The 14,910-nt window shown below is 36.7% G+C and overlaps 1 protein-coding gene across 2 annotated transcripts; it reads right to left on the bottom strand.

Annotated features, from left to right (window-relative positions):
• Nucleotides 1–411: 411 nt before the first annotated feature.
• Nucleotides 412–4,725, bottom strand: LOC308686906 (interferon-inducible GTPase 5-like). Of its 2 annotated transcripts, XM_081358996.1 has the most exons (4): nt 4,585–4,725; nt 3,483–3,529; nt 1,364–1,931; nt 412–1,168 (listed from the first exon to the last, which is right to left on the bottom strand). In XM_081358996.1, exons 3-4 carry the CDS (start codon nt 1,929–1,931, stop codon nt 540–542), a joined length of 1,197 nt encoding a protein of 398 aa, XP_081215122.1. In that variant the 5' UTR covers nt 3,483–3,529; nt 4,585–4,725; the 3' UTR covers nt 412–539. The 2 variants fall into 2 exon arrangements, with proteins under 2 accessions (XP_081215122.1, XP_081215123.1); XM_081358997.1 differs by lacking the exon at nt 3,483–3,529.
• Nucleotides 4,726–14,910: the final 10,185 nt, after the last annotated feature.

Here is a 14,910-nt window from a genome sequence, read left to right as displayed (position 1 = left end):
TGACGCGATTATCAGTTAAACTGACTCGCAACGTGTGCAATATCTCACGACCTCCCGAGTGTCCGATCCTGGTCCGAACTCGCACCGTGTACGCCCGCCTTAAGTTACACAGACTTCATCCTCCGAGAAGTGCTTAACACACAAAAAAGTGCCCCTCTTCTCTCGGTATAGCCCAAATCCAGCGCTTTTTCAACATTTCGTCAAAAGGAAAGCTGTGCAATAATAAATACGGTTGTTTCTTCTATGAGTGCAAACATAAAAAGGTACGCAACAGGACTGGCCACTTTTAGTCTCCGCATTTGTCCTCCGACTGCTACTGCTAGTGCTTTCACCGGAAAAGTTTACCCTACTTCCGGTCTCTTTCCATCAAGTCTTGTATTTTGAATGATTTGTTTGCATTTGTAAATTAAAAGTAGCTGTTAAATGAACACATGCAAATGTAAATATCACAAATAGATATTATGTGATGTGATTTATTTTCGTTTAACACCCCAATAGCAGTTGGTTATAAATAGACAATCAGGTCTGTGACTTTCTGTTTACATTTCAGTCTGCACTGAATCCAAAAGCACATTGCTGGCATCCTCTGCTATGTCATTCAGAGCTCTGTACAGCATTGCTGAGACTGTACAAAAGGACATTGCTCCGGCTATCACTGAGCCAATAATGGGTATGAGACTCACAGCATACTCAACTGCATCTTCAGCCACAGCCAGAGATGCAGCGCCCAGCAAAGATAATACCGAAGCTGCACTTATTCCAGCATGCAGTGGAGACTTCATCAAACTCTTGTAATGCTCTATGCTCTTCCCAGATCTTTTACAGAGTTTCTGCAAGGATTCATCATCGAGACCAAAAACTTTGAAATACCTTTCTATCTCTTTTGTTATAATGGCTAAATCCACAGCAAATGAAAGACCAGGAATAGGAACCACAGCCACACAAGCAGACAGTATGGCTACCATTGCAATATTTTTCATTTGAGCTTTCTTCTTTTTCTCATTAATCTCCAGCGTGATATTTGGCAAAGCTGATAGCAGCACATCCCTCTTATGCTGTGGAAGATCTGTCTCTATCTTCTCCTGCAGCAGATTAAAATCATACTTTTCCAACTCCCAGGAAGAGATCAGGAAAACAACAGGATCCTTCACATCGATCTTTCTCAGACCTGTAAAGTAGAGCAAAAAAGAACACTATTATTTATGAACAATATTTATTATTTATAGTATAATCATATTTATGTGAGAAAAAATAGATATGATAAAAGATAACAGAACAGTGATTGCAGTTTTTGACATTTACTGTATAAATTGTATTTACTGTGTAAATTGCAAATTATAATCCAAGTACTGCATTGACCAACCATTTTCACAATCCTCTCTGATGGAACGAAGTGTATTTTTCTCGTCAAAGTTGGCCTTCCTCTTCTCAGCAGTAATGTTAGAGTCAATCTTAGAACGAACAAAATAAAACTTTTTCCCCATTCCTATGATCTCTTTGGCCAGCTGAGCGTGGCATTCTCTAAATCGATCTGAAGCAATGATAATGAATACATCATATCGTTTAATGTTAACCAGTTCGAGGTATTCATGGGCTTTGAAGTTTGGTGTTCCAATGCCAGGAAGATCCCACACTTTCACATTGTTGTATTGTGGGTGAAGATAAACCTCAGGTTCCATAGTGGTCTCCACTACACCAGTTTTGGCAGAGCCCTCATCTTCATCTCCTAAACCCCTGAAAGCATTGACAAATGAGGACTTTCCAGAACCACACTCCCCTGTAATACCAATGGTAAGTTCTTCAAGCTCTTGCTTTTCAAGGTAATCTTTAATCGTTTTTATGGCTGATGGGAGATCCTGAGTATCTATGGATTCTTTAATGTCTTCCGGGTGCTTTATAGGTGCATTTTCTGATGTCCAAGATGAAGCCATCTAAAAAAAAAATAATAAAGATAAAATTTATAATAATAAAAAAATATAAAAAAGACTTGGCAACTGTTGTAAAAAAATATTTAAAAAAAACTAACATACTCAAACTTAAATACATTTATAAAAGTACACTGTAAAAAAATAAAGTCATAAAAAACACTTAAAAAACGGTCAAATGACTGCCAGCAACGTCTGCCATACAGAAACCATAAAATGAATGTAAAATATCCTAATTTAAGTAAAGTGCAAAAGACTTTTACTGAAATCTTCATTAAAGGAGAAGTTCACTTTTAAAATGAAAATTCTGTCATCATATAATCACCCTCATGTTGTTTCAAACCTGTATGAATTTCTTTCTTCTGCTGAACAGAAAGGAAGATATTTAGAAGAATGTCAGTAACCAGACAGTTTTTGGGTCCCATTGACTTCCATAGTATATTTTTTTCCTACTATGGAAGTCAATGGGACCCAAAAACTGCCTGGTTACTGATATTTTTCTAAATATCTTCCTTTCTGTTCAGCAGAAGAAAGAAATTCATACAGGTTTGAAACAACATGAGGGTGATTATATGATGACAGAATTTTCATTTTAAAAGTGAACTTCTCCTTTAATCTTTTCAACAGAAACACAGTTATTTGACAGATATTTACTAACTAACACATTCAATGTAAAATATGAATCTCTTGAAGTTAATTACATGCATATGTGACCCTGGACCACAAAACCAGTCACATATGGGTCAATTTTTTTAAATTGAGATTTATACATAACATGGAAGCTGGATAAATAAGCTTTCCATTGATGTATGGTTTGTTATGATAGGACAATAATTGGCTGAGATACGACTATTTAAAATCTGGAATCTGAAGGTGCAAAAAAATCAAAACATTGAGAAAATCTCCTTTAAAGTTGTCCATTTACATTCGCGATTGTGCTGCATTCACTCACAAAAATAAATGTTTTATATATTTACGGTAGGAAACGGCAAAATATCTTCATGGAACATGATCTTTACTTAATATCCTCATGATTTTTGGCATAAAAGAAAAATCTATAATTTTGACCCATTAAATGTATTGTTGGCTATTGCCACAAATATACCCGTGCGACTGGTTTTGTGATCCAGGGTCACATATATTATTATAGTAACTACACAGTTACTGTGTGTTAAATAAAGAAACATACAGCCAATAATCAGTGTTTCTTGGCTCATCCTGGACTGAAGCTCAGGCTCTACTCTTCAACACGATGGTGACACACAAAACAGACAATACAGAAACACTTTACATCCCAACAGAACATTAAGCCGGGTGCACACTGTGTGATTTTTGTCGTCTGAGACTAATTTTGCAAATTCTAAAAGAATCCTCTGATCCTAAAATCTGTCTCGCTAAAATCCTAGGCTGAAATCTCCTGTCTGAATTAGCAAATCCAGGTGATTGGAACAAAATACTGAGGAGGACTTTTACTTTCTGAACCTGGACTTTACACCTCTGCATAACAATGCCACATGTCAGCCAAGAGCAAAGAAATAAACCAGAACTGGACCTCACCGTAGCCAAAAAATAGTAATTTCAGACACAGCCTCAGATGAAATCAACTGAAGAGAAAAGAAGACATTAAATCTGTGAAGATCTCAGAGAAGGATTAAACAACTCCACAAACAGCATTACCAGCTTCACTTATTACTAACCAGACTGACTTTATTTCTGTCAGACGTCTACAAAAGGTTTTATTGAGAATTAACAGAGGGTTTAACTCTAATGTGTTTCATTTGAAGTCAGAATGCAGAATAAATAAAAAAGAATGCAGAAGACAAAAGGTAGGCAATATAAAAAGTGAATCCCCAGAAACAGTCCCACAGACCCAGCCCCAAACCCCCATCTCTGCATCTCTGCAATAATAATTAATAAAGGCTGGTTTCTAAAGTACTTCTTCCTGCCTCTACGTATTAATGCTCATGGGTAGCCTAAATGGGTTCCATTCAGACCTTAACATTAAGTATTTTACTGTTATGTGTCAACAAGATTCAACAAGACATTTTCACCTGGCTAGACCCAATGTTTAGATCTGTTGTGGTATTTATGCAAATTAGCACATCTGTAATTAGATTATGCACCGTTTGTCCATGTTAACAAACAATTTCAAAAAACTTGTAATACATTTTTTGTTTGTCTTGATGTAAGTAATCAACTCAGTAATTTTCATGGTGATATCTAAAGGTTACATTTTTTACCCAATTCACGTAAGAAAAATAATGAATAGGTGTATGAATATTTGGGTCTTTTTCAAAACTTTCCCCTAATGGGATTCTTCGGGGCTTTTTTTTTCCTTACTCAGGACATATTGAGGATACAAAATCAGTTTCAAAATTAGAGTTTGCTTCTGTTGAAATTTGTTCATGGTTGACCCCCATTTTGGCTTAAAATGACTGGACTATTATTGTCTAAAGTTTTTATATGGGTGATTTTTTTTTTATTTGGAGTCATTGTGATTTTACAGAAAGAGATATATCAGGGATTTGACAGCCAGAAAATATGAAGGATTTTAAAAAGTTCATACTCTTTAAAAAGAAAATACAAAAAACTATGCATAATACAAACAAATCTATGAGAATGTTCCCTGTTAGCTGTGAGAACTGAAAAGAGTCCTTACCTTGTCTGTCCTCTAGAAACACATAGAAAATCATGCAAACTTCCGTGTACAGTTTTTGGTAACCGCTTCAATGCAATCCACTGAATTTCCTATACTCTGTCTTAGAAGAAATATCAGTGTATTTTCTGTAGTCACAGATCAACTAAGATAATTATTCAGCTCTGTTCTTCCATAAATGATGATTGAGGAGTGTTTCAGTTGTGCCACTCTTTTAGGGCGTCACCGTCAGGGCGAGTCCTCCTGCATACCTGCATTCCTGCATACCTGTTATACGGAGTTGTTGTGATGGCCACAACAATATAGTTGTTGTGTTCCTTGGTTTCACAGATTATTTAAAAAAAGATAGTAAATCATTTTATTATTTTATTTTATAGTATAAAATATTATCTAATTGTAATTTTTATCAGAAAATTGTGTTTCATGTTCACAGCCTTTGCACTGTAACCAGCATTTAGCTATAGTGCACAAGTCAGATTTACTCTGTACAAGTCTTCACAAGTCACTGAATGTCAGTCTGACATGTTTACTTTGTACAAGTCTTCACAAGTAATTGTGGAATGTTGAATGTTGTTCAATATAACGCTTCTTTCTGCAGTTTATTCTCACACCAGAACTCTGAATGTCTTTTGATCACTGGTGCATTGTCCTTCACTGAACCTTGTTTTGTGCCTTTTTGTTAGTAGTTTTTATACTTTAATAGTAAATGTCATAGTATCTATTTGTACTGTCCCAGGCTGTTTAAACATTTGCACATATGCAGTTCTGTGCATGAAACCCAAACTCCATGGACTCAAATGAAATAAGTTCACAGTAATAATCTGCCAAACCCCAGCAAATCTCAGGCACATCCTCACCGGCTGCAAAACCAGTCTGTCTCATTTTTTACAAGACGGACAAAATTTGTCACCAAAAAAGTCATTCGGTTTAACCATGAATATATTTAAAATTATTAATTTCCAGATAATTATTCACGAAAAAACTGATTTGACATTGATGTTGAGATAGTATATAGTGTGTACCACAGAAGAAATATTAAATGAAATTATCACTGATCTTATAAATGTAATCATTTTATTGGACTACTCTAAGTTCAAGTAAAACATTGCACAGGGAAAGAAGAAAAGGGGAAATGTAAAAAAATCTTATCTGCTTTATATTTGTATTATTGTAGTTAATTTAGTTATTAAAAACAATATTATTCCATTTTAATATTTACTTTATCGGTTTTACCGAATGACTAAGGCCGGTTATAATGAATGACCATGTCTGCTGCCCTTGACATTATGAATATTTAAGACAATAAACCGACACAAATAGCTTCAAAAGCACATTTTATTGTTAATATAATAGGCTATTAATGTAAAAAGTACTTCAAACATTAAAACATTTTGATAGTTTTATCAAGGGTAGTTTTATGTTTTAAGGGTAGTTGATAGTTTTATCTAGGGTATTCAGCGTGGTTGCTAGGTTGTTGCTATGCAGTTGCTAAAGTATTTGGGGTGGTTGCTAGGATGTTGCTATGTGGTTTCTAACGTACTCTGGGTGGTTGCTAGGGTACTCTGCTTGTTTGCTAAGAAGTGGCTTGGCAGCTGTCAATGATGCTACTCCAAAGGCTGCTTGCCAGTATGAAATTAACCAACCCCAATGCCTCTATGACATTCAGATTTGAAGATATCCCTCTCTGTTTGGGTTGCTAGGGTGCTCTTAATGTCACGTTTCAATTCAGGGCTCAGGTTTAGGCGTGTCGGCGGCCATCTCTGCTGAGGGTTCAGGCGTGTCGGCGGCCATCTTGTCTGGCCATCTTGTCCGGAGACACTGGCTCGGCAGGCGTGACGTGAACAGTCTCTGGATCGGCAGATCGGCAGACGTGACGTGAACAGTCTCTGGCTCGGCAGGGCTGACGTGAAGTAGCTCAGGCTTAGACGATACCGTGGGCTTGCAAGGCTCCTCATCTGTAAAGCCCACAGTAAATTATGAGCCGCTCAACAAAAGGGCCAGGTCAATATCCCAGCCAGCACAGCCATGTAGGCCCCACATGGGTTTGCCCAGATGAAATGAACACTGCTTAGTGTGCACACTACAGGCTGTTTAATGTAACACTTAATCAGTGTTGGAAGTAATGAGATAATTAAGTGATTGAATAATGATTGTGCATTAATGATGAACACCTGCTGTTAACAAGCAGAATCACTGAAGGAAAGAGAAACACAAGAACTACTTCCAGCCACTGCCTTGGATGAAATCAACTGAAGATAAAATACATTAAATCTCTCAAGATCTGATTAAACAACTCCACAAACAGCATTACCAGCTTCACTTATTACTAACCAGACTGACTTTATTTCTGTCAGACATCTACAGAAGTTCTTATTAAGAATTATCAGAGGTTTAGATGTTGATTACTTATTTGAAAGTAATAGTTTGGTTTGATGTTACAATTGTGGCGATCAGTGCATAATCTGTGCTCCTGGATTCATGGTTGGTCGTCGCTGCTGGATCTTGGTTTGGCGAAGTTTTCTGTTAAGAAACTGCTCCGAGACTCAAAGGTAAAGATCCAAACTGATGAGATACAGGTGAATGTGATAATGAGTGCTGATGAGTCCAGGTAGAGACTGATGGGAGATGTAGTCTGTGAGTGAACGTGAGAGTCTGGTGTGGAGTGCCCTCTGGTGGCTCTCAAGGGCACTCCAGCTGGTGACCATTACAGTATTCATGCATAGGATATGGAGATGTTAATGATTCATTTTATGAAGTTTTATGTAACAAAGTTCGGGAGGAGCATGTTCAGGTAATCATCCAATCAGCACAAGAAGAAGCCAGTATAAATAAAGCCTTCCCTTACCTCCTGTCTCATGACTAATTTCTCAGCATCCCGCCACCACCCCATCACCTCACTTTCAGCTGGGTCTGATCATAGATACCTATGATCTATACATTTATAGGGGAGAGTACTCTGGGGTCGGGCCGAATTCCAAGCTCAGAGCCCTCCCCCCGGACAGCAAGCCAAAATACGCATTATAATATTACATTAGATTTCATTAACATGTGAACTCGTGAACCTAAATTGATTTGTGTAAGGCCTATCTGTAAGATTATGCAGCAGATTAGTTTGTTGTGTTATCAATTTGTTGTGTGTTATGTTTCAAGCATAAAGATTCAGAAAAGTGCTTAGATACAGTATTACAAGTGTGTTATGTCATCACTGATCATTATTCACACAAATAAATAAATACGCTTTTAATTACTTTAGTTCACGTGTAGAGATTGCAGAGTCATACATGACCCAGTAAAAATGATTTCCAACAATCCTGAAAATAGGTTAAAGTGTTAGTTCACCCTCATGTTGTTCCAAAACTTTAGGGTTTCTTTCTTCTGCTGAACACAAAAGATAATATTTTGAAAAATGTTGGTAACCAAACTGTTCCCGTGCCCATTGCCTTCAATTGTATGGATGGGGAAAAAACATATAACTACTAGGCTATATAACTATGCCTTTAAGATAAATGTTAAAGTGTACCCCCTAAAAGCACACACTTTTTTAAATTAATGTGTACATTTTGACACTTGTGTGTTGCAGTTGCCTTTTTATCAAACCCTATACTTTCAGTGAAGATTCAAGATGGACTTTTCAAACTTTAATCAAACCACATCATAAGACACATTTCAACTGGATCACTAATCATTTGCCATTGTTGTTTGGATCTTGATGATTGCCGCTTCTGGCTGTTTTGTCTTTAATAATGGTGTAGATTTAGTGTAGATTATATTATGATATTAGATTTAGAATAAATGATTAAATGCATTGGGCATTGGTGTTGCCATCCCCTCGCTGTCCTCATGCCACCCCCTTATAATTAATAATAGGGGAGGGTCAATGTGTAATTTCAGAAGGAGCTTTGACTTTGAAAGCCCTTGTATTATATTAAACGTACAGGTCTGTTGCCCTGCAATGTGAATAAACAACACATAATAGGTTTGGTCATTCGGTCATCTGTGAGCGGTAGCCTTTCTCTCCCTGCAGGACTGTCATCTCATATTACATGTAGAAATGATCCAAAGATGATTGTTTTATATATTTAGACAAATATTTGGCTTTTTATATGTTTAAGGCATTATAATTCCTTTCTGTGATGCGAGTCCCCAGGTGTTATGTCAACCTTATTGATTCTCTATAGTAAATAAAATATTTTGACCATATTTGGGAGGTAGGGCATGTTTCTCACACACAGCAAAAACTCCAGTGTTAAATTAACACTCCTGGGAGTGTATATGAGTCCACACTCAAGAGTGTAAAGTGTTAAAATATGAGTGTTATATGAACACTCAAGAGTGTTAAAGTTAATGAGATAATTAAGTGATTAATTTAGTGATGATTGAGTATTATTGAAGACATCTGATGTTAACAAGCAGAATCACTGAAGGAGAAAATCTCAAATTGTAAGCCACCATTATGGTGATCGGTGTTTGCTTTAGTTGGGCTCTCGACCCTTACATGTTTACTTTAGATTTTGTTTGGCTGTTGTATCTGAGTTATAACTGACAGATGAACAAAGAAAAAAAGTGATCTGATGGTGTTGGTTATATTATGACAATCATCATTTGAAGTTGATCACTGAACTCATTAAGATCCTTATTTCTGACTTAGATTTATGTTGTTGATCACAGAATAACTGTGATTCTGCACAAATATCCAGAATTTTAGATATAATACAAAGGATTTCTTAAAAGTTGTTTTGAAACACAAAATCTTTCTTTTAGGCACACACAGACATCAAGATTCAGTCTATGCATCTCAAAAATGGTGACGAGCAGAATATTCAATTAGGAAAAGTAAATTATATAGACAATTCAGATCATAATTTATTCATACCACAATGCATGATGGGAGCCATTAATGAGTTGTGATTGGTGGCAGCCACTGCAACATGCTTTATTATTGTCACCATTGTTGAGATTTACAGGCTGATTATTGATGTCTGTGTTTCTAAATAAATTCATTTGAAAGTGTTTTGATCAGAACAATGATTATTAAATATTTTGGATTATGTTAAAAATACTGAAAATCATATGTTGTAGAATCACAGAGCTGCTGTAATTAACAAGTTAAACCAAACTATCTCAATAAGTTTCGTTTTTCGGATCACAACATGATTATGTCAAAACATAACCAACACCATCATATCACTTTGTCTCTTTGTTCATCTGACTGTTATAAATCAATAACAGCAGACAAGCAAAATTAAAATAAACATATAAGGGTCAAGAGCCCAACTAAAGCAAACACCCATCACCATAATAGTAACTTACAATTTGTGATTTTCTCCTTCAGTGATTCTGCTTGTTAACATCAGGTGTCTTCAATAATGCTCAATCATCACTAAATTAATCACTTAATTAGTTCATTAACTTTAACACTCTTGAGTGTTAATTTAACACTCATATTTTAACACTTTACACTCTTGAGTGTGGACTCATATACACTCCCAGGAGTATTAATTTAACACTGGAGTGTTTGCTGTGCAGTGCTTAAATAAGACCAAATCTGTTCAAGAGTGAATCTTCATCCTTTAGCTGAAGCATTTACGGCACTTGGGATCTATTAAGTAGTGTTTATCACTTGAGTGAGTTTCTCATTCCCTTATAGTGTGCAAAACCAGTGTGTGTGGTTGGTTGTAGTGAGGATTACGGTTTGGGGTGGGGCAGGATTCTTTTTCCTTGTTAGTGTCTTTTGACGAACCAAGTGCCGCCCTTAGTGTTTGAACCTTTATTTTCTTTAAGTACCTTTTTCTTGTATGTGTGGGTAATGTAAAAGGTAAATGTATTGAAGGTACTTATTAGTGACTGTCATGTGCATTATATTTTAATATAATAAAAAAAAATTAATTGGCAGAACTGTCTCAGTCCTCTCTGGAAAGAATGAACCTGGGGTTTTTGATTTTCTCAGATTACTAGTATATCCTAGGGTGAAAATCCCTAGGTGGCGTAGTTGGCTACAGTTAAGACTTTGAGTATCTTCATGTGAGTTTTTTCTTATCTTAGTTATCATCTTGCTCTCCACCACACCATCGTGCCACAGTTAGGCTTTGGGGGTTTACTTTAGAATATTACTGACAAGCTCAGTTTCCTAACCAGGGTTACACCAGCATGGATAAGAGCAGCGAGTGCAGCGATAACCCCACAAAATAAAAACACGACTTCACATTTCAAACTAACTCTAAACCACTAACTCCTAAATGATAATTATTACACCCAAACTTGCTTTTAAAAAGAGATTATGGCAACATAAGGTATGAAGATGTTAAATTAGTTACCGGTATATCCAAAGATGTATTTGTGTTGGCTTTACCTCAGTTGTGCATCTAAGCAGTTCATTAACAGCATGTGTCATTGGCCAATCATCTTTTGTAAAGTGAACTTGATTTAACTAACCATGTGGATAATTAACAGCTGTGGGCGAGACTCATATAACTTAATTTAACACCTGTGATTTTGCTGTGTGACCACCCTTTGCCTTTAAAACCAATTTTTTTTTTTTTTTTTTTTTTTGGGGGGGGGACCTTTGTACACAAACGCTGCATGTGCCAGTGACTGATAGAGAGCAAGCCAACCCACATGAAAAAATACTATAGTATGTTATAGTAAAATTAATCTAGTAAATACTGTAGTGTTTTTGAACCATATGGTTCATATATGGTTCATATTTGGTTTGAAACATATATGGTTCATAACTATATTTACTAGAGTAATTTTACTATAATATACTACAGTATTTGTTCATGTTCAGGGAACACAGCAGCAGTCTTTATAAGCTTTTGGACACATGCCATTGTTTTCTGTGAATGAGGTTTCTTTATTTTAACAACAGGTGATTCCTCAGACGGTTGCCTTTTTGAATGATTCATTGTGTTAATAATGTTGTTCATTAGTTATGGCTACAAGCTGTCAAAATGAACACACCAACCACCTTAAAAATACACACACACTGGAAAGGCTGGACAATCTTCTCTTTATTTAGTGAAGTAACAATGCAAAGACGAATGAAGTAAATCTAACATTTCCCATAAAATCCTACCAGAAAGCTCTAATTATAAACCATTACCTGTGGCAAGGAGACCATTTTGAACACAGATTTTTACTTTATTTGCTCAATAATTGATTCTTGTTCATTAAAAAAAAACAAAAAAACTTTAGTGCACCTAAGATATTGAGTAATATCTATTCAATTAACAATAAAATTGCTACTTTTCCAGTTTATTAGTATTATTAAGTATTATGATCTTTTCCTATCTGTGTGTTTTTTGTATGTCAGGTTTGTCTGCCGGTCTTTTGTTTCCCTTGCATGTTTATTGTATATTGAATATTTGAATATACAATATAATGAATATTCCCTTTCATGCAGTGTGTAACATATATGTGAATGTAAATGTTCAGTAAAGTTACAAAGTTGAAAGTGATTGATAAATAAAGTTACAGTCTCCCGAAAGAAAGAATCGATTCTGATCCGCCTAAACGGGTCGTCAGGAATTCAAATCCCTATCAGTTATGGCAACACGTCACTAACTAACAAATCTGCATAATGTTCTACGCTGTCCACTTGCAAAAAACTTGACCTACCCTTCAACGCGGGATTCGCAAATGCTTGCGAAAGATGTGTAAGTAGTACTAGGGGTGCACGATATTGACAAAAAGTGATATTGCGATATCGATAATGAATATTGCGATATCGATATTAATTTCGATATTTTTTAAACATATGTAAAACTACAAAAGTTATGGGAAAACGCATCAAAAGATTTATAACAAATAAAACAAGTTTCCTTACAACATAGGGTTTATTGAGCGCATTCGAGACGGATTTGAATCTGATCGCTGAAACCACTTCAGGAGGAGATCTGGGCCGCATTCCAGACGAAACTGGACGAAGTGTAAATGCATCTGGTTGTTGAAACCACATATGTAAAATGTACTCCTCCCAAAAACACAAAAAAATAAACGTGTGAGAACGTGCTATAGGCTACATGTCATGTTATGGCCAGATATGACGACGCTACGTCTGCAACACGCATCACCGCATGAGCAGCTGAGCATCTACCGGTCAAGCCAACGCGCAAACTATCGCAAATCAAAGTGAAAGTAAGTTGCAGACGCTTTACACACAAGTATCTTCATTAAAAGTAAAGAAGTGAAATTATCTTACCAGGGCTTTTGCCGTTCTCTATTATTGCTGTCTTTGATTTTGACATTTTAGCTGATGATATATATAATGCAGCTCATAACTGTGTTCGGTGACGTGAACTCCATTAAATCTGCATATAGCGCGGGAATTGAAGATCGAATTTATATCCGTTTTGCAAAAAACACATTTATGTGGACAGGTGTAAAAGGAATCGTTTTGATAAATTAGATAGCTATCCGATCTGTGATAACGCATGAAGTGGCCAGGTGGCCTGATGTTTATACTTGCGCGCTGGTGTGTGCGTCAAGCTGGCAAGTGTGTGTGTTGTGGGGACTGTGTGGTAGAGCAAGGGAGAAGTGAAACAAAGTGTCTCCCCTGTTCTTTCTGACCACTGTTGGAAATCTGTAGCATGAAAAGTTAACCCTCTCCTTGATAGAACCAGGAAAAGTAGATAAGTAGAACCAGGAAATCAGTCGGGGGAAATGCAACGGTGCATGTCGGACGGGATGCATCATAAACAAAATATCGCATAAATATCGCGAGACTTTCGATATGATATCGAGCAACGTGATATCGCGATAACGATATTGATTCGATATATCGTGCACCCCTAGTAAGTACCCAGTTTATTTGGACCAACTTGCTACTCAGAATCACAACCTGTAAGTATTAATAATTATTAGTGTTGTACGGTGTACCGATACTTCAAAAGTATTGCGATACTCGGAAATTAAAAACGTCACGATACCTAAATTTATCAGTATCGATACTTAAAAAAATAAAAAAAAACTGCCTCCCTATGGACATCTGTGTTTTTTTCCTGACACACGCAGCAAAGAACCTGCTGCTGTCAGTGTCATGTGACAAAACACTACAGCGAGCGAGATGGCTGCATGTGCGAGCACAAGTGGTCCACAACTCGTAGAAAAAGATGACGCGAGGAGTGACTAGTACGTTGCCTACCTTGCTCTGTTGCACGGTGCACCGATACTTCAAAAGTAAATCGGAAATTAAAAACGTCACGATTCCTTAATTTATTAGTATCGATACTTCTGAGAATGACCACGTTCCAGATTTGTAAGGCCGGCGACACACTGGCTACGTGTCATGTCCGTTTTTATTTCGGCTCCCATGTTAACTGCCTGCGTGACACACGCGTCTGGGCGCAGCTCGAGACGCGCGGAAAACGCGTGCATGCTAGAAATAGAACCGACGCCTATTTTTCACGCGACACGCAAGCGTGTTGGAAGCGTTTCCAGGCAAAATAGAATAGGAAAAGATGTTTCTGTCATTTTGACACGCATACATATTAATAAATGACATTTTGATGTTTGAAAGTATTGACATAAATACAATATAAATGTAATTTAAAAAAATATTATCGATTTTCAAATATTGCATCTCTCAATACAGAACGAATTATTCTGTAGCCTATTTTGCCGTCAACACTGCCGACGTTGTCTTTGCTGCTATATATTTGTTTAACATGAAGTATAGGCCTTCCACAACTCTCTCCCCACATGCCAAATATATCACCAATGAGGCTTATCATATGTTACCAATATTAAACATTAGAATGTTGTCCCGGTTTTAAAATAAAGCACAGCAATGATATTTGAGAGTGTTTCTCCCTTTTCAGGAAAAGTATCGAAAAAGTATCGAAATCGCAATACTTGACTTGGTATCGGTATCGAAACAATAATTTTGGTATCGTGACAACACTAATAATTATTTATGTGTATATTCTACCGGGTGTTCAAAATATGTAGTTTTGAGTTTTATTGTGTAGGTCTCTTCAAAATTTAATGTTACGTCAGTCATTCATGTTAGTGCTCGGATAACGTATCTCAGATAACAACATTGTGTCGGCCCAGATCCGGCCCACATCTGGCACATGTGGAATGATGATCTGGCCCACATGTATATTAAATATAGTGTCATCTCAGCTTTAATAAGCCTGTTAACGGTTTGTTGATGGACATACACTTGTTAGTGCTGATGGTGAGGGATTACAGTTGCAACATCTCATAATGAGTAGTGTGTCACTGAATGAGTAGCGTATCACTGAGAAACGCTCTGCTCAAGTCATCCTTGCGATTGAGGTTCGGGTTGAATAACTGGTTCTTCCAATGTTTCATTATCGGACTCGC

Source organism: Scardinius erythrophthalmus, assembly GCF_964197995.2.
Source record: "Scardinius erythrophthalmus genome assembly, chromosome: 1".
Taxonomy (NCBI): domain Eukaryota; kingdom Metazoa; phylum Chordata; class Actinopteri; order Cypriniformes; family Leuciscidae; genus Scardinius; species Scardinius erythrophthalmus.
This window is presented reverse-complemented; position numbering and strand designations above follow the sequence as displayed.